Source organism: Symsagittifera roscoffensis, chromosome 1 (genome assembly GCF_963678635.1).
Source record: "Symsagittifera roscoffensis chromosome 1, txSymRosc1.1, whole genome shotgun sequence".
NCBI lineage: Eukaryota > Metazoa > Xenacoelomorpha > Acoela > Convolutidae > Symsagittifera > Symsagittifera roscoffensis.
The window spans coordinates 69,254,178-69,279,848 of NC_087062.1; the positions used below are offsets into that span (position 1 = coordinate 69,254,178).

The following is a 25,671-nucleotide window of genomic DNA, read 5'->3' on the forward strand; positions in this document are numbered from 1 at the left end:
CAAGGGGAGCTGATGTTTTTTGCGAGTCTCATTTTTTCAAAACGAACGGTTATCTTGTGTTTCATTGTTTTGACGTATAATGAAAAAATAATCATATAATCCGCTTATCCCATAGAGTATAATCGACTAATCTGGCTTTCATCAAAAATTTATAATCAGATTATTGGGAATTGAATTGCTATTAATATCAATCAACCCTCCTGTACCCGATGAAAAATCCTATTATCACAAAAGTTTTGTATAATCGGACAATTTTTCTTCTATGTCTTGGACAATAAATCAAAATCCTCCAATTCACATTCATTTAAATATTTGTTAATCGCTCTATCGATACCGAGATAATTTTTTTTCTTACTTCAAATAACATAAGAATCAGTTGTTTTGAGCTATTGCGAAGTATTCATTTGGTCTGCCGAAAACGAATCAGAAGTCAACTCTCAGCCGAATTGACAAATTCAATTACAAATACCGAATTAAAATCAAGAAAATACGGCTCTTCAGACACTGTGGATGTGGTTGGGATTGCAAACACTGCTAGGGTAGAACATATCATAACGATTGGGCGCGAATGGGAATGGATCTGTACTTCTCGCTTTCAATTCGAGATGGCCAGTGGGATATCAGGACGATGATCTGCATCCAGTGTGCTACTTTTGAAACGACCTGAATCCTCTATTTGTGATCAAAAATCAACATAGGGGGCTATGAACAATAAATTAAGATCATCCAATTGACATTCTTTTATATACCTTTTAATATTCCGGGAATATATTTGTCCGCTCTATCGAAACGAAGCTGAATCTTTTCTTAATTTAAGTTACCTAATAATCTGTTCTTTTAGGTTATTGCGAAGTATTCAGGTCTGTGCTATCGTATAAGCGTATAAACTAATGTCTTATGTTTTCTTTTCTGGTTAATAGGGTTTTTGGTTCATTGGTGCTGTTGTTTATTCTGCGACAAAATTTCAGGAAAACTGTTCAATGATCTAGTGGTGGATAATAGAAAAAGGTTTTCAATCTGGGTAGATTGGCAAGAATATTGGTGTTTCATTTTCAATGTGATCTTTTACAAGGCTCATTTCATTTTTCAAGTTTTTGTTTTTCAATTATCCCTTTAAAGCTGTTTTTGGTCATATTTTGTTTTTCTGAGTGAAGTGTAGCCTCGCCTATATATATCACAATTCGTATTTTTTCCTCTATTGTAGAGGTTAAACTATATGGCTCGGGAAAAAGTTAGGCGCCAGATTGAAGTTAGGCGCCAGATTTTCTTAAGTATGAAACATCAACATTTCAACTTCTAATACATGTTTCGTCTTCTTGTCATTCCTTTCTTGTCATTGTCATTTGCATATTCTGTTTACTTCAAAGCAATTGCAACCGGGTACTATTTATTTCCCCTATAAGTTAATTTGTTCACATGATTCATCCTTGTATGTTTCCAGTTCATTGGTATATTTGGCTAAATAGGTTTCTGATTCGCTCTTTTTACTGTTGACTTATACTTTGTCGTTTGCATGGCAACAGTATGTCTTCTTGGTGATAGATTTTCATTTTAAAATAGACTTTCTTTCATTTTTAAAGCTTAAGTTTTTTTGACATCATTTTTTTTTTTTACTCAATGAGCATATACTCTAATAATGCCGGCTTAAGTACCTTTTGGTTGATTTCTCCATGCTTATTTTATGCTGCCATTTGTCTTCATTGGCATGCTTTCTTCGTGGTAAATTGTGTCTTTCTTTAAACTGGCAACTTAGTGACTTTCTTCATTGTTTGTCAACTAGCTTGCCATGACACTTTTGCGATGTATCGCAAGTGGTGCCAAGCTCAGCTTCGCCTCTTTGTATGTTTTTCCTCGTGTGAAAGAAAGATTTAAGCTTCCTAGATGCTATCAAAGTTTCCTACTATGCAATCTCCTACATTAGTTGTCTTTAAAAAGTTTCTTGTTTCTTCAATGTGATTTTTAAGTTTTTGATGGAGTCCATGTTGTCATGTTATTCATTTTTGGAGAATTTGACGAGATGGAATGTTTCACAGGCATTTTTCGGAGTAATAATCATTCATGTATTTTATTGACTTTAAAAATCATGTGGACTTAGCTTTCGCGGCTTAAAGACCAGTAAAAACTATGTTTAAGCAAGATACATGCAGTGATACAAAAATCAAACTTTTTGAAAATGAGGATTTAAAATGTTTGAATTTTGGTTCCATTTTTCCAGCCGTAACTTTTTGCTTAGACGACTTCATTGCTCTCTTTGGTTGATTTGGTAAGTATGTGAAATCTCTGGAAAATACAGGATTATCGATAACAAGACAAGCGCGGCTGGCAAAATGTTTTTTTTTTCAAATATTTGTTCTGCAAACAGTGTTGTGAATGTATCAGCTTAAAGGTTTCGTGAGTTCCACCGTCGTTTCGATAAGTAGGTAGTTTTTAATTTTTTAAGTAGGGATAAGTTAGACAATTTTAAGTTTTTTATAAGGGGATGAGGAAATTAGACAAGCAAATTAAACGGCTCCAATAAAAGGGAATTTAGACAACATGGATGAAAAGCAAAGGGCTAACAAAAATTATTGCTTGAAACAAAGTTTCACAAATACAACAAGACTGCTCGTATCAGGGCGAAGCCCTGAATGTTCTGACTGCCTTTTAAGGTTTATGGAGCAGCAGTAATAACACAACAAGTTAAATGAAATAAAATAAAATGAAATTTTTTTTTTCCAAAATTTGAATTTTTTTTTGAAAATCATCCCCCCACACGCCATATAAAGTACAAAAGGATACATTTCGCTCTTTGTAACAAATCAAATATGGCAAATAAGCTTCGTTCAACCAATTTGGAACAATTTATAAGACGGATTAAATCTCCGCTTTACGCGTTAATAGCGCGAATTATATCGCGCGTTAATTGTCCCAAATTGGTCAAAATGGCCGAAATGGCAATCTTTAAACCCTCATAACTTTACGAAAATTGATCACAGGTAAAATATTTTTTCAAATTTAAGTTCAGGACAACAATGGCTTTCGAATGATATAAAAAATTCCGTCAAAAATGGCTAGTTAAAAAGTCGAAATTTGTCTGAAGAAAAAAAAAACCCACCCCGAGCACAAATATTCCGTTACTTTCGTATCGAAAGTCGGAACAAAAATAGTTGATGATTCCTTTGCATGTCAAACTATTTATTATAAATGATTTTTAAAACGTTAATCCAAATATTATAAAACACTTTTGAAATGCATAAATTATACAATTGCGACATTTGAAAATTTTGATTCGCATTTAAGAAAGACCGGACAAAAGCGTGTAGTCAGCGAACGTGAATTGTAGTCAGTAAACAAATTTCACACACGTTAACAATACAATTGCGTCGAATTTCCCATGTTGGTAGTTATGCATCGACGTCTAATTTCAATTTTTTGTCACGTCTAATTTCCTAGACCCCTATTCATAAGTAGGGTGTTTTTTATGTTTTAAGTAGAGATACGTGAGGTGTTTTTGGGTTATTCATGTTGACCTGATAGTCCTCTGTTAGGTTTGTATCGTGGAATGAGTTTTTGTTACGAATTTCATTTTGACCATGTTTATTGAAGCAGTTGTTTCTAGTGTGTGTTGTGTTTGGGGTATCAATAAACAAACTCTTTCCAAGCGCTGAGCGTCAAAAGCCCCCGAGTCAAAAGCCCCCGCGACAAATGCACCCCGTCAAAAGCCCCCGAGTCAAAAGCCCCCCGTGCCAATTGTATTCAGGCTTATGGCACGGGGGGCTTTTGCGCCGGGGGCTTTTGACGGAGGGCTTTTGTCGCTCATCCCTTTCCAAGTTAGTATTGCAACAATACATTTTTAGAATTTTTTTGGTTAAATATTTTTATCGTTCAAGCGCCTCTTATTTTACGGGGTTGCTGTTCTAATGTCAGGTCATCTTGTCCAATATTCGAAGCAGTAGTATCCAACTGTAACTAATGATTTTTTCAGTTTGTATCCAATGATCTAGGTCTTCGGGTGTGTTTTAGTTGTTTCCGCAAAATCAGGTACCCCAAATAGTTATCAAAATGGATAGAGTGATATATTAATTAAAAGCCCTTTCAGTCCCAAAATGGTCGAAGTTTGAAGCAATTCAAAAAAGTTACTCTGTCGAGAAAAAACCGGTTTGAAACTTTTGATTTTTAGTCTAATTTCCAGCTTTTTTTAACTTCTATATTGGCTATTATTGGTGTTATAATAGTATAAAAGATTTGAGACATGAGACTATTTAAACAAGAAAATTAAGCATGATAAAGCTTAACAAAAAAAAGGTTTTTACAAAACTTAAACCAATTGCTAAATTTTTTAAAATATTTTTTGAATTTTTGTTTCTGTTTTTCATTTTTCGAAGAGAACTGTGGTCTAATATGACCAACTTACTAGTGTTATAAGTTTTTGTTTTGTTCCTCTCATCAGAGCGCGCGCAACAAATGACAGAGACTTAAAAAAAGATTTGGCCTGAAATTTGTATGTTGCTTGCTTGCACATCAAGCGTCTAGTCTGTCAGTTTAGCTAGTTTTTGATAAATTCAGGTTAGTGATCCCAGATGATTTTGTCATAGTTTGGTTGCAGTTTTCACGAAGCCTTGCAGAAGGCTTCTCCGCCTCTGTGCATGGAAACTGGAAGCCAAACATCCGTGATAATTGAAAATGCATCTTGTCGCTTATTTAAAAGCTATTGTAGTCAATTAGTTTGTATCTCAGATTTGAAACAGTTTTCAGAAATGTTGAACCCCGAATTGTACTCGCGTCAATTTGAAGACAGCGCCTGTACATTCATCAATATTTCATATACGCCTGGAGTCGCTAGATTAGTTGGTGGTAAACAGAAGTTGTTTAAAATTTACAGCTCACTCTGTGCGAACTTCCCTTGTGTAAAAGCGAGCAATGCAACTCACGACTTAGGGTTCTCGCTTTTCTGTAGCGAAGGCAATTCTTCGCCGACGGCAGTTGCAACATCATTTGAGGCCTGGACTGAGATGCAGTCATTTAGAAGATGTTTCGCCACCATCGAGCTACGACTGTTTGAGGCTAATAATTCACAGCGTGAAGCTTCTGAGACTAACAGTGACGAAGAGAGCAGTGGTTCTGGGAATTTGCCCAACTCCTTGCTTGATACTAAGTCGAAGATGGACGATAAGCCGCTGTTTGTGCTCTGGATAGACGTCGGGTCTGACATTCCCCCAGTTCGTTAGTGGCCATTTTGTTATTGTTGAAACCATTTGAATTTTAGTTGACTGCGATAGTCGTGCTCGATGCGTTTTCAATAAAACTCTTCAACACAGTGGCTTGATTAAATTTCATAAATAGCTAAATCTCAAAAACGCTGGATCCTTGCAAGATTCCTCTACATTTCTTGCATGTTTGCCCTTCTTTATGAACTAGGGAGAAAAATTGGAAGAGTCTTATGAACTATTCGTTCTGCCCCGCTCCAATTTCGTATCTTGAGCAATTGTAATATTTCATTCACAAATTTGTAGAAATCGTATCGTACATGAAATGCTTCTCATTTGTTCTTAGAAGAAAGCGGCAAAGGTGACTCGTCACAGCTCGCTGACTTGCAGACCAGTAAAGCAGTTTTCTACTTGCAAAAAGGTCTATACGAGAACAAACAGTTGCTGAGAGATTGGTTTTTATCTGTAACTGAATTACTCCGGGAAAGAAAAGGAATGATTGAAGACGTGTTGGAGAATCCACAGGGGACATTTGAGTCATATATGACCCTGCTGAAGAGTTTGACCCCTTTGACCGTCGAGAAAGAGGCCAAGCAGCAGATAGGGGTCACGATCCAACACGGGAAGGAGAAATTAAGAGGAAGATGTTTGAAAAAACTGGCGGATTTATTGCTACAGATGAACAACCTTAAATTTGCTGCAGGTTAGCTGTTTCCTATACTTAAGTCAGGTTGCGTTTTTTTTTGCGAATATAAAAGACTAACTCAACCATTGCATTTAACTTTTCTTCATCTTACATTTCAATGCCTCTGATAAATTCAAAGTTTGATCACATTTTATTCACACGTCGATTTGAGTGGTCATCGAGGTTTTGTTCCTTAAAATACTAGAAATACAGGGTGTTTTCAAAATTTGTTTTTTTTAAATTATAAATCTTCTCTCATTTCTCAAATACTTGGTTTATTGAAGTGATTCTTTTGCCGAATTCTGATGATATATTCATTGAGTTGGATTGTTATTTGAATTGGAATTCTTTCAGTTGTTCATGCATGTTTTCGCGATTTGATGATTTGTCACTGCATTTTCGGCCGAGCAAGCTACTATAGTACTGATTTAAAAGAACTGGATAAAGTGATCTAAAACAGAAGGTTATAACTCGTTATGCTTAAATTCGGCTAAATCTGGCCAAAAAATGACTTGGACCAAAATTGCTTGAAATTTCTTCAGCTTCTCTATTATGCTTTTTTTGCAAAATGTTGAACCAAAAATACAATCCTGCAACGGGTCAATTCATTTGGTTCATAATGAAGGAGTTAAATAGTGTCAATTGATAAAAAATAACTACAATTGACCTTACTTGTCTCCTTAATTATGTACCAAATGAATTGACTTGACCCGTATTAAAACTTTTATTTTAGCTCAACATTTCGCCAAAAAATGCACGATAAAAAAGCTGGTGAAATTCCAAGCAATTTTTGTCTCACCTTTTTTGGCCAATTATAACCGAATTTGAGAAAAGGGAATTTAAAAGTTCTGTTTTACATTATTTTTTTAAATTTTTTTTTATCAGCACTATTGTAGCTTGTCAGCAGAAAAAGTAGAGAAAATTCATCAAATCGCGTAAACATGCTTGAACAAACAATCCAACTCTTTGAAATATATCATTAGAATTCGCGAATTTTTTCTGTCTACTGCAAAAAGAAAGAATCACTTCGATAACCAAAATATTTGTGAAATGTGAGAGAATTTATGCAAATCCTGTTTTGAAAACACCCTGTACACAAGAGTTTTTGTACTTGAATAAGCGTTCCGCAGGTGCAGTTATATTTATGCTTGCCTTTTAAACACGAGACTGCGGCTCGAAATCGGATGCTTTCAGTGAAATGAAATGGACCACTGCTTATTTGAAAAATGGTTTTTATTAACTCCGGGTATGGACTTCCCTAATTTGAAAAATAGATGCCTTAATATAAAATGAAATTTTATAGATCTGTTCAAGAAGGCATCGGAGAACCTGCAAGTGGCAAAAGACTGGACCTGGTATGCAGCATCCTTAGAGGGATGCATCACATGCAACTACATTTTAAATTTGCCATCCACGAGGCTGACTTCTTTTTACGACAGAGTTCACGCACACCAAACCGGACTGCTCTTCAGTGAAGACAAACTAGAACTAACCGGTCAAATGAAACAATTACTAGAACACGAGAAGACAATCATGAACTGTTATGACAAGTCGTCAGAGACTAAGTTTATGTTGAGAGAGTTCAAATACAAATTTCTTTTGGTCAAATTTTCATACGGAATTTTGAAATCCAAACACGATGGGGTAATTTTGGACGAGAACTTCCGATTGTTTCCAGAATTGCGTGACAAAAGTAGTCCCAAGAAAGCCCGAGCGAGAGACTTGTCCACGTTTTCAACAGACGGCGATGTCCGAAAGTGTTTAGCAGCTGTTAAGTTGATGGTGTTTAAAGAGCAGACTAGAAAAGCAGCCTACATATTGAACGAGTTGGTGGGAGGTGATGTGAGCTTAGACTATTTTCGCGAAAATCCACTTTCGGCTATCATATACTTGGTGCATATTTTACCTGTATATGGTATCAATATAGATGAGGTGTTTGTTCACAGAGCAATGCAAAGAGGAAAATACTTTTGGAGGGAGTTGCAATTTCATATTGTTGAACTGATTTTGTATTATTTGGAACTTTTGCAACAGGATCCAGAGGTCTCAGATAAAGCTTTGATTGTTACGACATGGTTCCAGTGCTTCAAATTGAACACATATTACCAAATGCTATCTCAAAACGATGTTGAAGATCTTTTAAAGTCGTTAAATCTTGAGTTACTGAAACAGATTTTACCGGATTCGAAAATCACCCTGAATGTCCTTGAATTCCCCGCTGTAGTTTTTTCGAACATCCCTCTTCTAAGAAGTGTAAATGTGTTGCGGCCGTGTGAAAAACAGTTGCACTTGCATCCACAGACATTGGATTCGAGTAATGATTCGTCGCTTTTCGAATTTCAAAGCTCGCAGCTTGTGAAGCAACAGCGCAAAAGGTACACATGGCCTGCAAGTAGCTCTGTTGTTGTGCAGTTGCTGTTTTCGAATGCGTTGAAAAGTTCGGAGAATATGACGCTACAAGTTGATTTGGTCACTTCTGGAGTTCCAGTCCACGTCGACAAGAGACTGGTGAGGATTTCACCAATGAGTGTGGAAAGCGTGAGTTTTGAAGGTATGTTGTTGTTGCCTTTTACTTGAAACTATTTTGGAAGTTGTATAAAAAGTAGTGTTTGGCGAAATTGCTATATCAAGCACAAGCGGTATCCAATCCATTAAAGTGCATTCATTGAATGCTGCTTACGTTTTGCGGTCAGGCAGTTTTCAAGACTGTGTCGTAAAGGCTGTTGCAGCAAAGACTCTTCCAAGAAGTGGAGCTGGAAAAGCTTTGTCACATGGTGCAAATGTCTTCAATCTCCCGTTTTCGAGAAGATGCAGCACACAGGAAAAAACTGTGCTTGGAAAAACCTCTGTGTTTTTGAATAGGACAGGCCGGCTTCAGTATTCTTTATGTTACTCTTGATAAAGTCTTTTGAAACCTACCCAGGAAGCACATTGGCCTGATCCGCGGATCACAAGCATGTGTATGGTACCACTGCTGACTGGACTCACTTGAAATGAAGTGGACTAAAATCCTTTAAACAACACCTTGAACACTACTAGTGTCCATAAATGCTACTTTCAGAAACTACCGCCTATAGAGGCGTACACACCATCCACTTTCAAATAGCCCTAGGCAGTCAAAATATATTCCCTAATACTATCTAATTAAACGAACACTACGAACAAAAACCTAACCATAGGGTCTAAACTGGCTAGTTTTTTTTGAATCGTCTCACATTCAGCTTGAAAATGCTATTCAATCAATGTGCCTTTTGAATTGCTCGATATTTGAGATCATAAAAATTTTAAACGCCCTTAAACCAAAGCAGAACTGTGGCATTGATGACATAAGTAATTTTCTCTTAACCAAAAGCTGCTACGTTATGGCTCTTATCTGACTTTCCTAACAAGTCTCTCGTTTGAATCAGGTGTCTTCTCTCAAGCTCTTAAACATACAACAATTTTACCAATTCATTAAGCAGATAGTAAACCTGATATAAATAATTACCGTCCATTGCTTTGTTAAACAGCTGTATAAAGTAATTGAGAAAGTATTCCACTCGCGCTTGTACAATTATCTGGCAAAGTTTGACCTGATCTACGATCCTCAATTCGGATTCCGACAAAAATTTAAAATCTTTGATGCACTAGCTGAGTTAACTGAAGGATTTTGGTTCGGTGTTGGCAAATACTTGAAATTAAAAAACTTTGTCGATTTGAAAAAAGCATTTGATACGCTTGATCACACCTTCCTCTTAGAAAAATTTAGATAATATGGAAAGCGAGGTAGATGCTATAAATGCTTTGAAAGTTATTTATCAGAGAGATATCAAAATGTGTTGTTGGAAGAAAATGTAACAATATTTCGTTTGATAGTAAAAACAGGTGTTACCGAAGGGTCCGTATAAGGGTCCGTTTTTTGCCGATGATACCAATGTAGCTTGTGGAAGCCTAACTTATGAGGATTTTTAGTCTCATCTATCTAATATCTCTTAATGGTTCAAATCAAATAAAATCACGTTTAATTCGGATAAAAAAAATAACTTTAAGATTAGCTTCAATAATTCAGTTTTTTGCTCGAAAACTTTTTTGTAATTTTTAGGTTTTATACTAGATAATAATTTTTTATTTATTTATCAAATGTGAAAACTGGGGAGGTATTGTGGTATAATATCCAAAGTGCGACATTTCGTACCGAAGTCCATTCTGTTGAAATTTTATCAATCAAATGTTAAACCAGTAATCCAATAATCATAGCTAGTTATTGGCTGTACAAGTTTCTCGGTGCCAGCACCATTTTTGATGCTTCCGAAAAAAATATATACGTACGATGTTCTTCAAGTAAAAGTTCGAAAGTATCACTCCAGCATTCTTTGATAATGAAATTTTTACCGTACATTAGTTTTCTTCTCTTGAACTGCTCAAATTTTTGCTTCCGTTCCATTAATTAAAGGCTACCATACAATTTCCTTAATTATTTGCATACGCAGAAGACTTTTTCCTACAATGCAAGAAAATAAGCAATTCTTGCATATGTTTCTTTTTTTTGTATAAACAGAAACAAAAAGTGCTCTTTGGCTAATCGAGGTTTTAAATTGAAAAACCTAATGAGTGCAATTAGTTTATTGCCCTCAAATTTTGGGATCGTGAATGAAAATGATAAAATTATCTTCGTTCACGAATTCAAAGATAGTTATCTACTCGGAAATGCTGAACTAGTTGAACATATTTTTTACTTATATTAATACAAAAAGGAAAGTATAGGGGTCAAATGCCAACGATATTATCTTATGTTATTCTACTCGTTGCCAAAATATGAATCTTTAAATTATTCTGGGTTTCGAGAAAATGGCGTTTTTCTGAAATTTTTGAAAAATCGTTGATGCTTTGATAGCGCAAGGGAAGCAGCATGGAATGCAGTTTTGTTTGATTTTAGAGAAATAAACTTTATTGCTTTCTTTCATCTCACCTCTACTGTCACTACCCTCTCTGCTGCCACCACACAAACATACTCTCCAAATAGACATCTAAGCCCACCAACAACAAACCCTCTGAGCTCTCACCCCTCCCTCTCGCTCCTTCTATTTAATCAAAGACTGACTCCAAACAACACTCCGAAAGATGCAAAACCATCTTTTCAATGACAGGATCTCACTCACCCGACCAAAACCTGCAGAATAACTCCCGCAACTAATCGATTAAACTACTCAACAAACAGTGGAATTGCGACGGCATCGGAGGTAAAGCAACCGAGCTCACACCCTACCTTGAACCAATAAGATCCGCATTGCTGTCTGATATTGTCCCAGAGAATATCAGACTTGAAATGAAGTTAATAGACAGGTTGACTAAGTAACTTTATTTGACTAATAATACATTCCTCCAAGATACATTCCTCCAAGATCTGCGGAAACGTTCAGTAGATAACTCGAAGTCATCTACTGAACGTTTCCGCAGGCCTCATACTCGGCGACATAAACGCTCGTGGTTCTCTTGGCAATTTACATTTCTCATAACCCAAAATCCTCCATAGCTCTTTTTTGTCTCGCATGAAAAGATTGTGTAACAAACATGAAGAGAAGTCATGGCGAGACTCGTGACCTTATTCAACCGCAGAACCAAGGTAGGCACATGCAGGCGGCTCATACGCACCACTTGAATGAAACACGACACAAATATGACAATCGTAGTATATTCTTCATTACTCAGTCTCGTACGCCCCCTCTAGATCAAATACCCAATTACCCTGTGGTAACTAACAATACCTCTGAGGTTGTATAGTGAAAACTGACGTGGTTTCGAAGAGTTTAATTAACCATGTTGAAACCGTTTGTTTTTCTGTTTGTTAGTTTCTTACTGACTGTGTTCTTAGCCACAGGCCTGAGAGATTGACTCTCTAAGATTTGTAAAAGGTCACGTATTCTTTGACCTTGGTTTTTTATAATAGGATTATATAATTTACAGATAACAATATGTATAGCACTATCAAGGCCAATATGTGATGACTATCTGGTTACTGCGATAGCAGTAGCAGATGTGAGTAGCACTATCAAGGTCAATATAAGAGGACTGCATAGTTACTGCAATAGCAGTAGCAGTTGCGGTACCACATACCCCCTTGATCAAGAAAATTTTTATAATATGTTATTAAAATTTTAAATAATATTGAATAGGAGTTTTAGAACTCAGTTTAAGAAGTTTTGGCTTTGTGAATTAGATTACTCATTTTCCATCTCTCTCTTCATGTTCCTCTTCCAACTGTAAAGGGATTCGCCTCTCGGCGTTCCATGAACGGGTTATATCTAGAGCCTCGCTGCCAAACTTTCTCCTAAAAAGATGTTTCTCCAGCAGACCAAATTTTGTCTCCACTGAATTAGAAGCACCGGGTTTAAAATTCGCAAGCTTGATTCTATATGCTTCGAGCGCGGCTTGGTTTAAGTCTAATAGGTTATTCTGAAACGAGATGGATTTCACCGAATGCTTAATCGGGTTGCCGTATCTGGATGGTCCCTTCTTAGTTCTTCCGCTTTTCCGCACTGATGTTTCCTCAAGTTCGGATTCATCAGAAAACCCCGGAGGATTCAACAATTCCTCGTCGTCTTCCGCATTCTCTCTGGATTGCAGTATCTCTGTCGCCGCGCGCTGAACTCCTCGTTCAAGTACTTGATCCGCTAACCGATTCCAGTCATTCGCCGATAGGTCCTTACTATTGAAAGTGTCGAGGATTGTTTCAGGAGATGTAGTGCGTGTAATTTCTTTCTTGTTTTTTATAGTATTCGACGAACATGCGTGATCTGGCGCCTGCGGTTCGTTCACTTCTGCTGCTAACGCAGCACCTTTATTCTGTAATATGACTTGTCGTGCGTCTTTCGACGAGATTGGGCCCACTTTAGCCTTAGTTGTTTTCGAGAATGGTCCAGCCAAGTTCGGCTTCGCTCTTCGTACCGCCAAATTCAGTCCACCGCCTTGCAGAGTGTCTTTTGAAGTGATCACCGTTGGGCTGTCCTGAAATTTTTCCTTAGCTGCATCTGGCTGCTCTAGCAATAAGTCTTCATCCGACTGACTCAATTCAGCCTCATCTTGTTCGTCTGATTGTCGCCTCGATTGCCTCTGTTGTTTTTTCTTAGGCTCTTCTCCCGTTGGGGATCGTCTGTTATTGCTTTTCTCCTTGTCTTGGACAGCAACCTTAACCTTCGCAATATCGCTTTTCCGGTACACGGACCCTGCAGCTGTCTTAATTGTGGAAGGCGTTTCGGCCACGACCCTTCCCTTCAGAGGTTTCGTGAGGGCCTTACCGCTCTTCCTCCCCTCATCCTTTCGTATCAGGATTGGTGACGACTGACGTTGCTGTGAAATGGCCTCCGGCTTATCTTCAACGAACCCCCGCTCCCACGAATATAGCATTTCTTTGCGTAGCTCAGGGTTAATGGTGCTCGTCTCATCCACTGTACGTTTTAGATCGTTGGCCGAAGTATCACGTCGAGTCTGGTTCCATCTTGCATTGGCTTCCAGAAGCTCTTTTAGGGCCCGCGCTCTTTCCCGATCCTTTGCCGAGTCGACTTGCTCTTTGAATAATGGACTCACATCTCGACTGTTTTGTCCTTTCCGGACAATCTTTAAGTTGTCACGAGACTGGTCGATTCTCTTTTTGAGTTGCGAAGCCGTCAAGGAGGAGCGCTCCAGATGTTCCTTATCTAAACGATCAGAGTTTTGTAAGAACCTATCACGGAGAATTTTAAATTCTGTTTTTTGGCAATCGCCCAAAGTGCGCCTCAAATGGCGACATTTTAATTGTCTTCTGTTTACTCCAACGAAGATCACGAAGTATCGTACTCAAGCATAATTTTATCGATGTTACGTTTTCATCAAGTAGCATTACTCCCAACCTTCTCTTGATGGTTTGTATAGTGCGTTCTACTAAACCGCATCCGCGATGGTCGCCAACTGGACAAAATTTTTGTTCGATGTTATTGTCGGAGCAAAATTTTTGCATTGCTTTGCCCTTGAACCCGGAAAATTGATCCGTTCTAATTGATTCAGGTATTCCGTGTATATCAATATATGAGCGAAGAAATTTTATTGACGACTTGCCCCCTGTTGATTTAGTGATTTTTACTGAAGGAAATTTAGAATACCTATCTATTGCTACCAACAGATAATTTTTTTTTCCTTTGAAATCTTCAAGCGGGCCAGCATAGTCTAACTGAATTTCTTGACCTGGCTGCGTGAGCAGTGGCAGAGGCTTCGTAGCATTTTTTGGTATGATGTATTTTGCATTCTTACCATAGCGGGTGCAACTTCTGCATTCCTCTGCCAGGTTGACGATATCCTTGTGCATGTGCGGCCACCACAGGTATTTTGACACATCTAGCATCGCTTCCTGGCCTGGGTGACCGCGGTGAATCCTCTTTAGGACTGCCAAGCGCAATTGTTCCGGGACAGCTAATCTGTTGTCAACCAGGATGCAGTCGTCAACAACTGAGAGTTGGTGCCAGAGAGGGTTGGTATATGGGCCCATCAGCTCGAAGCTGTATCGATCGTTCCTCTCAATGACCCGCCGCAGTCTGTCCATCCAGGCGTCTTCTGATATCAGCTCCGCTAATTGGCTTCTATCAAATAGTTTGTTGAGATTGTCCAGACTGATATCTGTACGCACGTTATTTTGATCTGGTTTGCCTTTCCTGGAATCGTGACATGTCTTTTCCTTTTTAATCATGCTGACTTCTGGGCTTTCCGAAGGGCTCTCGGCTGTTAAGTCCACTTCAATAATTTGGGGGAATTCACTTCGGGTATTTAATTGTGATGATTGGTCACCTCTATTACAATCGACCAAGGCTGTCCGTGCCTCTAATTCTATTAGACTTTTTGGATCATCTGGTCTTTCTGCCCCTAGGAGGTCCCAAAATGACATCAGAGTTGTTCCACTACTTCCTGTCCCATTTCCAGATTGTATTTCTTTAAGTCCTCTAGGCTTTATCGTCTTTCTCACTGGTCTCCACTCAACTTGCGGTATATCTGAATCAGAATCGTCTGACTCTTGTCGACTGCATGCAGCACCTCTCTTTACCATGCGTGTTCGAGAGAAGGTGGTTTCTGTTACTTGTTCGGTTAGTTGATCGTCCTCCCTCTGATTTCCGTTCTGTTTATTTTTCGTTTTCTTGGATTTTCCTGTTTCGCTTCTTTCCATTTCTTTCGATGACGCCGTTTCCTTGGATTCTAATTGTTTGGAGTTTAATTTATCTTTGAATTTTGAAATATCGACCAACTGTTTCTCACGAGCTATTCTGTCCAATGTGTTTTTGTGCTTCTCAACTGTTTGAAAACTTGAGTTTTGACCGTTTTCGTTCCGGTCGAGCTTTGTCCGGTTTTGAACAAACTGGTTGTCATAGCAACCGCGTGATGAGCTGTCTTTACAGTAGTTAATTTCTCTTGATGTTCTAGAATGTTCTGGAATGTTTATAGTGCTACTTTGGTTTGTTTCACTAGACCGACTGTTTAAACAGTCGAGTGCTTTATGGAAACTTTCTATAGACGTTACTACGAATTTCTCATCCAGTTCCGATTCTGGCCACGCTTCTCCATTAGGTTCTCTTGACAAGTAGTCAACGATACCCATATCCCTTCCGGGAATATGAGTAATTTTAAATTGGAAGGGCAGTAATCGGTCAACCCACCTGGTCAAACGAGATTGATACGTTTTGTTTGATCTATGTTCCCCCAAAGCTGATGTCAATGCCTTGTGGTCAGTTGCTATGACAAATTCTTTCCCTAGTAGATAATGTTTGAAGCGATCTACCGCCCAAACTACTGCTAATAGCTCAAGTTCATTGGTAGAATATTTTTTTTCTTGAGCATTTAAATACCGGGAAGCGAATGCGATCGGTATCCAATCGTTCTGATGAGACCATTGTTCTAAAGTAGCCCCTAGCCCACTATGACTTGCATCGCATTTTACTCTAGATTGCTTTGCTGGATCGTAATAGTTTAACAAGGCTATATTAGCAACTGCCTTTTTTATGTCCTCAAAGACTACTGAGTGTTGATCGTTCCACTCAAATTTTTTAACTGGTAACCGGACATTTTTCATTTTCTTTTTTTCATTTTCTTCTTTCAGTAGTGGTCTAAGTTTTTCAGTTAAACTAGCCGCGTTTGGGATAAATTTCGCTAAGTGGTTGATGCTACCCATGAACGATCTGAGTTGCTTTAATGATTTGGGGGGTTGAAGGTTTGCAATTGCCTCAGTTTTAGTAACTTTTGGAATTATGCCATGTATCGACAAGTTATGACCTAACCAGTTCACCGCAGGCTGCAAGAATTCGCATTTCGAAATTTTTAATGCGAGATTTTCGTCGTCCAACTTTTGCAACACATTGTGTACTAATTTCTCATGCTCTTTAGCTTCCCCCTTTGAAACAATTAGAATATCATCCAAGAAACAAAAGGTATTTTTTGCGTGGTTTAGTGTTCTGTCCATCGCTTTTTGGAATTCGGCTGGCATATCTGCCAGCCCGTAAAAACCTGTCAGAAATCTGTATGTACCCGTTGCATTACCCCCTATTATATTGAAGTTGCATTGTTTTGCTGTTTCTGCAGTTAGTTTTATCTGACTATAGGCATATTTCAGATCTAACACGGTGAAAAAGAGAGAGCCTTCTGATGCTGATGTGATGATCTGGCTAACCCCATCAATCAGTTCGTCCACATTAGGCATCTGGTATTTATTTTTGTACAACTGTCTATTAATGGGTTTGGCGTCCAAGGCTAATTTAATAGAATTGTCTTTTTTTACTGTGATAACAATTGGGGCAATAAAACAATCGCTTGTGCATTTGTCTAGTTTTTCAATGTGTCCCTCTGTGAGCAGCTTGTCTAGTTCTGTTTGAACTTTATCCTGAATGTGTATAGGAATTCTCCTACCTTTCTCTTGAATCGGACACAGAGGATATTTAAATTTTGTACTCACCATGTGATTTTTTGATTCCCCTTGTCTATCGAATAGATCTTTGAACTTCTTATAAAAGGAAATCTTCCAATTATCTGACTGTTCGCACAGTAGCACATCAAACCTGGACCTTCGTGTTGGAGCCGATTTTTGCGTGGTTTGAATTCCTAGTTTACTTTGAAGATCTAAACCTAATATGCACCGCATACGTCTCTCTGTGACCAGTAACATCGCTCCCAACACTTCCCAACCCGCCGAACGTAGATTGGCCTTTAACGCTCCTAATATTAGAATAGGTCGTTTATTATAATCCACAAACTGCGCGGACAGGTTCAGCTTTTCTGCCGGAATAAATTTCGAATTTGAAGGTCCTTCCAGAATTTGTTTCGTTGTTGTCCAATTCAGGAGTGATACTGGACTGCCAGTATCTATAGTCATATTCAAAATATGACTATCAACCTTAACCAAAGCTTTAAGTGCTTTAATTTGATGCGATTTGGGATTTCTGCGAATTTCAATTTTTTCAATGTTACCCGACCTTTCCGGCAATGCTTCTTTCTGACTTCTTTCGTTATTGTACGCATTTTCCGAAATCCTTTTTGTGATGTAATTTTCTATGTCCCTGATGGAAGTGCGATCTTCCTCTACTGACATGATTTCAAACTCATCACATGAATCGAATGTTTGTATTAGGTTGCACTCCTCTTCCCCCGAACTCGAATCTTCATTTGCGATTTCGTTAATTTGTTGAGACCTACACATTTTAGCGAAGTGATTAGGTTTGTTACAATTTTTACATGTTTTGCCCATTGCCGGACAATTTTTCAAATGATTCTCTACGAATGCTCAACCGCATCTCGTACATTGTTTTTGATCTCCTTTACCTTTTGGAGGTTTGTTTTCGTACTGTTTTCTTCTGTTTTGATTTTGACGTCTAGGGTTATACCCTTTGTTTCCGATTGCCATAATTGGTTCTTGTTTAATCTTCATTTGTGGAGTTGTAAACAGTCCTGAGCTGTTTGTGCTTGAAGATTTTTGGAATGCTTGTGTGGTTTGTTTGCTATATTCAAACTTTAATGCACGTTTTAACACTTCTTCTGGAGAGAATGTTTCGAAAGTCAATGTGTCTTGGAGGACAGCATTTTTCATTCTTGAGATGAATAAATCTCGTACCAATTCTTCTTCCAACGCTCCGAATTCAGCTTTTGCTGCTTGTGCAGTCAGTGCGGCATGAAAAGATTCCAACATTTCATTTGATTCGTGGGATCGTGTGAACAGTTTGTATCTCTCATAGGTAATACATTTCGTTTTCTCAAATGAGAGTTTTGCTAATCGAATTATATCGCGAAACCCTAGTTTGGATATTTCTGTGTGAGGGTTCTTTTGGATAAATTTTTTCTTCTGCTCCTAAGGCGAGGAATAATCTCGATGTTAGCCGTTTGCCCACTTCGTGATAGAATACATTGTGTCCCACTCTAGGTCCTCTTAGTGTCCGTTCTTCATTTTCTTGATCCACTCTATCTCGAGCCAATCTGTTCCGAGCTTCTCTTTCTGTCGCCGCAATCTCATCCTCGTTTTGTGCTGGTGTTTCAGGAGTTGGTAAAGGTTCTTCTAATACCGGTTTGGGTTCTTGTAACATTGTTTCTGGATCCACATTCTCTTTAACTGTAACAGCTAATAGGAACTGGTCAAACCACGTTTCAAAACTCCAAGATGGGTCTGAATTTGCGGATGCCCAAAATACTGGGATTCCTAGATCAGTCCTATTATCCTGAGCAGTAAAACCGGATCCTGCTGGCTGCGCCATGTGGTAACTAACAATACCTCTGAGGTTGTATAGTGAAAACTGACGTGGTTTCGAAGAGTTTAATTAACCATGTTGAAACCGTTTGTTTTTCTGTTTGTTAGTTTCTTACTGACTGTGTTCTTAGCCACAGGCCTGAGAGATTGACTCTCTAAGATTTGTAAAAGGTCACGTATTCTTTGACCTTGGTTTTTTATAATAGGATTATATAATTTACAGATAACAATATGTATAGCACTATCAAGGCCAATATGTGATGACTATCTGGTTACTGCGATAGCAGTAGCAGATGTGAGTAGCACTATCAAGGTCAATATAAGAGGACTGCATAGTTACTGCAATAGCAGTAGCAGTTGCGGTACCACATACCCAATAGATCAAAATACCCAATTGTTAAATACCCAATTACTCATAAAAACTCACAAGAATCGCGCTCAAAGTCGAGCTATCAAAAGGAATGGGAAACTGTCATTATTTAACAACGCGTCTCAGTCTTATAAGGAAGAAATTTGAATAAAAGCGGAGCATGCTTTTCAAGCTTTTGGACCAGACAGGCTGGCTCACAGTAAGTATTTTAACTAAACCACTTGAATGACCTAAGTCTTCGGTCTGGACAAATACCCTCTATAGGGAATACGGAGACCGTATTGCAACTAGCGAAACTGGAAAATCACCTATCTATCCACAAAATACCGCTCTTTATCTCTGGTAAGCCCAGTCATAAAAATGATATTTTTGAAAAATTCTTTTTTAACAAACACCTGACAACCTGGTTTCCGCCGTGCAATGTATTTTGTCAATCATCTCGCGAAGCTTCAACCTGAAAAGATTCTCACTCAGAACCGGAATTGTAGGTAGTATTGATCTTTCTGGAGCCTTTGACTGCGTTGGTCCGTATACTTTTATAGATATATTCATAAATTAGCTCTTTCTGACTCAATCTGCCGATGGCTGAGCAACTACTTGAGCTCCGGTGATTTTCTCCGAGATAACCTCTTTTTGATCTTTGATAACACGTTGCGGAGTCCATTAGAGATTAGTTTTCTCGCCGCACTTTTCATCCCCGCCAATTAAGAACATTAAGATTTACCATGCGGAGACGATTTCAATGTATACGTAAGGCACAAATTCAAAAGCCTCATCCTCCCCTTCAACCTACTTAGACTCTATGACCTGGATCTTTTTTCGTCCAGATTTTCAACCAGTCTTTTCTCCAGTGTTTCAAAGGGCTCTGAAGCACACTCCCAGTCAAAATCCAAAATATAAAACTATCGCGCGAATACCACCCCAAAAAACTCCGACTTCACTTATACCTTTTCCTAAATTACTGCAACCACTGCAAAAATGCGAGAAAAGAAGTACAGTGCTGAAAATTTTCGCGGGAATTAACTGCAGACGTAAGGAAGCTCTGCTTACCGCGCTCAAAGCAAAGTTCAGAACAGTCGTAGAATTCGCAGCCTTAGCGTGGTCATATGCAGCAAGCGCAACTTCTATCCACAGTCTATTACAATCCAAGCACAAAATACGAGCACCTACAAACAATGTTTTCTACCACTATCTCTTCACAAGAATCTCTTTTCCTCACAATACTACGAGATTTGTTATTTGAACAACCACTCTGGACGAACGTTTCTTGAACGTGACAATCCTAAGCCGGCGAAAATCGAAGCACACCGACCAGGTTCTCAGCCCACAGATCTTTATTGACATCCTCTTCTCGCAATATCTGCTATCCATTTTGCCTTTAACCGCTTGGCCTCTTTGTAGCCTAGCACAAGTCTGCTCTGGCTACTCCGCTACTATTTCTTTCTGAAGAGGACTTGACGCAAAAATCCCAGATCAGTGTCACAAAGACCAGTATGTTTTTCCCGACCAAATGTTGAATCTATTTTTTAAAACTAATGTACTTCTTGTCGGCTCTAAGTTTCTTTTATGAATGTTTTTTTTATTTGCTGTTTTGTGAAGTTTAAGCTCATGGATGTTTTTGCTTGTCTCTGTTTCTTGATTCATAAGATGGTTTTTTTTTGGCTTTTGCTATCGTTTTTGAATAATTAATTGCGATTCTCATGTTGTTATTTAGTGACTGGAAGGAATTATGGCGTAGGGTGGGATTTTCACTCGATAGAGCAATGGATTTTCACTCGATAGAGGTTTTTATCACTCGATAGAGCAATGGTCTCATATTAAAACGTTTGATCTAATTGTTTGCAATGATAGCTGTAGTCAGAACATAATGTGCTTACTGTTCATTGATCGGTTACTCATATTATTTTTGATTGCGGAACTTGGCTGAAACGCTATTTTTAGTTTTCTGAGCCATCATTTTTATAGCAAGCTTTTTGAAATCATGTTTATTACAATTGTTATCAGCTTAGAGTATTATTACGAACCTTCTTTTTTTTCAAACCTAACTCGCAAATAAGTGTTCATTAAAAGTAGTATTGCAAATTGCATAGCATCTGTTCTCTGCTTTACCTGAGGCTAGTGTTTGCGGGCGAGTAAGCTTTTCTTGGCTGAGAGGCTAGTGTGCGAGACTCATAATCTCTATATCACAATCGCACTTTCGAATCTTAGATGTAGCCGAAATTTTTCTAATTTTTATTATTGCACTTTATAGAGCTGCTTTTTGTCGTAATCTCGCATGTGTTTGCGAAGCGAAGCTTCGCCTCTGTTCGATGATCCAAGAATTCCGTTTTTTAAATTATTCTCTGTTTTTTTTAAATAAATAGTCGCATATATGTTGATTTGAAGAAGAAGGTTGATTGGTCAAACAACGAGAATGAATGTAAAATTCGAAACTCGTTTTTGTTCTGGTCGTTTTCCTATAGAATTTTTAAAATTCGCCCACGTAGGTTCAGTGAGGTCAGTTTTAGCTGTTGAACAATTCATTTGTTAATGCAGAAACACTTTTCTCAATAAGTTTTTACCGCGTTATTTCTCGTAAATATATTTGGAAAACGACTTTTTTTTATTTGAATATTTTTCTTGAAAAAATGTTAGCTAATTTTTACATCACATTTTTGCAGGATTTGATGAAATCTATTTCATGGAGCTACTTACCGATCAATTAGTAGTAGAGTGGACAGCTCGTTTTGCTCGCAATTTTTGGCTTTTTAAGTGAATCTCTTGCTCTTATATGTAAAGAAATGTACTTCATAACTTGCGCTTCCGTGTTAACGTATGGATTTTTGAACCCAATTCGCTGTTTTAGGTTATCGTAAAGTAGTTAATACAGCTATAAAGATTAGTCAACTTGACTGAACTTTTTAAAAGTTAGATCTAATTCTTTGTCATTCAATTGTTATTTTGTTCAGTAGAAATTCGTCAATTCATCTTTGATTGTTAATCAATTGGGCCTGATAAACCTTTATCTCTTTGACTTTGAGGCCAGTTTTAATTCAATAAACATTTCTCAATTGATTTGATACATCATAGTTGATCAAAGCATGCCTGATAACTCTTGATAATCTCCAAATTCACAGCTCAATGATGATGCACTGTCTGAATTGATTTTTGTTTTACACAAAAAAGCCACTAGTTTGAAGTACAACAATTCATAGTTTCATTCTGTCGAAAGTTTCATAATCTTTAGTTTTAGGGAGCCTCGATTGAAAGTAAAAACGAGTTAGACCAGTCAATAAAGATGCTCGTGTGTAAATCAGTCACCTGATGGGAAATGAACTGCAAATCTAGAAACCACGTGATTCTATTTGTTGGCCCCTGATTTGCCTTTTTTTCTCCGTAGCCATTAGGCCAAATTACAATCATAAGGGCAGGTACTGTATACATTTACCTCTATCCAAACATCTATCTTTTTGGATCAATCTTTTAGGAGGAGTGATATAATAAATGAATCCCTGTGCACGCGCAAACACACACCTTGCTTACCCACGAGTGATTTATAAAATGCATAGATTGATGATGACAGCGTGAGGTCGAATTAGCTTAGCGTGTTGGCTACTTCGCGCTCAAAATCTTTCCAAACTGATTTGTGGCAAAGTAAATTTAATATTAATTAATTGTTTCCAGGATAGGTCGATATTTATCAAATTTTTCAAAATTAAAAACCATTTGAAAAGAACCCAATGTTGGAGATTTTCATGAAATAAGTTATGCTTATTTTCAGATGTCTCTGAGCACAAAAAGTAATTTTTTAATAGAGTTGGTGGTGTAGTACCACATTTTTCTTTTTTTTTCACTATACTCATTTTCGAAAATATCGAAAACAATAAATTGTTTTGGTAGAAGTACGACAAATTGTTATCAGAAAGTAAACATTGAAGACGCGATACTATGAGAAAAGATAAGAATGATAAATCTATCAGCTCAATATTTCATATGTTTGTAGTCCCTAGAAATATTGGAGAAAGTTGTTAATTTTTTTCAATAACATTTCGTAAATCATTTCAATAAATGCAGGAGCAAGATTAGTGGGACAGTTGTTGATTTTTCTTGATATTGCAATCACTTTTTTTTGATCCAGGTTGATTTTTATGTAGTTTGAAGACTCCGTCAGGTGTTATTGTTTCTCTAAGAGTCACAGATTTGCATTCATGGCAAATAAATTTTCATTGAAGTTATCAGAGTTCGTATAATATAAGCTTTTTAACTTTTTTTTTAAATTTTTTTTTAGTTTTTCTTGAAGGTTCCGACTCTAGTTAATCTGTTTGTGTTGCGATAAATCTTGTCAAAATTGGGTTTCTTAGTCGACCCGTATGTAAATAGCTATTTTGAAAAATCATAATCAGTTAACGTATGTTTGGTAAAAATGACTCAGTTGCTGTTTATTTAAACTCTTGCGCAATGGATAGATGATTCCACAAAATTTATTCAACCATGTATTAACAACTTCAACGTGGTCTTTCAATTCCAGTTTTTTTATCGAGATGCAAAGCAAGATGTTTAAAAATTGAGTAAATGTTCTATTCTCATTCCGTTTTGTTTTGCTTTTATCCAAGTTCAAAGTCAGCTTGCGTTCTTCCAACCATTCTTTTGTGTCTGTCAATGCATTTTCATGGTATTTGGTTAATATATATTTTTTCAGACTGGGTTTTAATAATTGTATCATCGTCTTTATAGTGGCCTTATTGGTTACTAAAGGCTCAAATTGACCATGTACTGCTATATTTTGGCTGTTGGGGGAGAAAAAACCAAACCAAATTCAAAATTAGGTTGTCAAATTTGCATTCAAAGTCATAATTTGGCTGTTTGGGGGAGAAAACAAAAAAGCAAACCTAGTTCAAAATTAGTTGATCAAAATTGCCAAAATCTATTCGAGACTAGTTAAAGGGCAGTTGGAACTTGCAATGCTTGGCCTTAATACGGACTGTCTGGCTTTGTTGGCAACTATTTTTATGTACTGTTTAGGTAGCAGTTGGCTCAAAAAAAAACTCCAAGCACAAAATATTGCAGTCAGTTTGCTATAATTGAGTTTTTGTTGGTTAAATTTAGTTTAAAAAGTTGCAGCATCTAACGAAGTGCGCAGATATTTTATGCTTCTAGCCAGTAAATGAATATGATTGTTTTACTGCAAGTTTCTCGTTGTAGTTGGGTTGAAAGAACCAGGCGAGGTAACTATCGAAGGCTACAGCATTCTGTGGGAAGAAATGAAATACTCGAGTACTGTCATGTTCAACCAGAACTCCAAATTCATAACTAGACATCTCTTCAACATTCCATACTTAGAGTGCTTTTGGTACCAAACTGGACATCAGTCAAGTGGGTCCAATGTGCAGCATCCTCTGGAACGTTCGAAAGAGTTCATAACTAAAGACTTTCTGTTGAATCAGACTCTTTTTTATGGCACAAAAAAGAAAGTCACTGTTTACTTGCAAGCGTTGAAAGACATCGAAAGTTTCGAGTTGTCCACCATTTCGAAATATGCGGAAATGTTTGCAGTTCAGCAAGATAAAAATACCTTGACAAATGGTGAAGTATTTCCAGTAGAGTTTCAATTTGATGCTTCAAGCGTCAGTTTGGATAAAACTGGACTTTACGTTCCCTCTGAGTTCAGGTCATTTGTGAAACTGGTTATCCAGGGTCTAACCATTCCGTTTTTTACTCTGCAAATGCAGGTTTTGCCTTCAGTTATGTTAGAATCTGTCAGTTTCTTGCCAGCGAATAAACCAGAAAATTTCAATGTTTGTATGTCCATCCGAAACTCAATGGACGTTGATGTTAATTTACATGTTGAAAGATATAACGAAGAGATTAAACCAACTGCAGTGAAAAGAATCATTGTTTTGTTGAAGAAAGTTGACCCTTCGGAGTTCGGCTTCAGCGTAAATGATCTTGAAGTAGATTCAAAAAATGTACCTTTGTATAAGAAATCAATTTTGATGAAGTTATTGCAAAAATTGAATCTAAATTGGACACCATCAGATGAGTCAGAAACTGCTTGTCCAGCAAGTGTTTACATTCCGGAAAAATTGTTTTCAAATTATGTTGAAGACCCGTGCGCATATTTGTTTTTCGATTATATAGTCCCGGTTAAAATATCAACTGAATCAAATGGTGAGATTGAAAAAGGTGTAATCGACTTTGACTCCGGAGCTGTAATGAGTCTTGAAATTTGCTGTGATCTCCAATCGTTAGTGAGAAACGACCAATGCTCTTTTCTATTCAGAGTAGAAATTAGTTCTTTATGTGGGAGTCGCCCGAGTAACGAGGTAGCAGATGAGAATGACTACCAGTTGAAGTTACCAATTGTTTTGGGGTCCTCTGAAGATATGGTTCAACTAAATTCGGACGACGAGGAAAGCATTTCACAGTGGCGAAAAACTGTTCGCATTCTAGCCTCCCTACCTGGTGGTTTCAGATTGCAGTTCCTTTTTGGTGCTAAATTTAAATCTAAAGAATTTATTTTGAATGTTAAACAGACAAATTATCAAGTCGAGCTAGAAGATGTTAACTTTTGGTCGGACACGGAGGAAGATTTTATTAATAATTGAAACGAATCTTTCGTTCAAGGTGATAATGATTAAATTTTATGTAGATTTATAAGTTTAATATAAATTGTACCCATAGCTTGATTTTTTCTTCAAAAAAGTGTGAAACATTAACCTGCTGAAGTTTT

The 25,671-nt window shown here is 37.5% G+C and overlaps 1 protein-coding gene across 2 annotated transcripts; it reads left to right on the plus strand.

Moving 5' to 3' along the window:
• Positions 1–4,727: 4,727 nt before the first annotated feature.
• Positions 4,728–25,609, plus strand: LOC134848213 (uncharacterized). 2 transcript variants are annotated; one of them, XM_063865591.1, is made up of 4 exons: positions 4,728–5,202; positions 5,533–5,889; positions 7,175–8,422; positions 24,144–25,609. In XM_063865591.1, exons 1-4 carry the CDS (start codon positions 4,737–4,739, stop codon positions 25,544–25,546), a joined length of 3,474 nt encoding a protein of 1,157 aa, XP_063721661.1. In that variant the 5' UTR covers positions 4,728–4,736; the 3' UTR covers positions 25,547–25,609. The 2 variants fall into 2 exon arrangements, with proteins under 2 accessions (XP_063721661.1, XP_063721669.1); XM_063865599.1 differs by having other exon boundaries at positions 5,536–5,889.
• The last annotated feature ends 62 nt before the right edge of the window (positions 25,610–25,671 follow it).

Excerpts from the sequence above, each read along its gene's own strand:
- LOC134848213 (XM_063865591.1), top strand. The coding sequence starts at position 4,737 with ATGTTGAACCCCGAATTGTACTCGCGTCAATTTGAAGACAGCGCCTGT. Across the intron at positions 5,203-5,532 it reads GTCTGACATTCCCCCAGTTC|AAGAAAGCGGCAAAGGTGAC; the intron begins GTTAGTGGCCAT and ends ATTTGTTCTTAG. Across the intron at positions 8,423-24,143 it reads GGAAAGCGTGAGTTTTGAAG|TTGGGTTGAAAGAACCAGGC; the intron begins GTATGTTGTTGT and ends TTCTCGTTGTAG.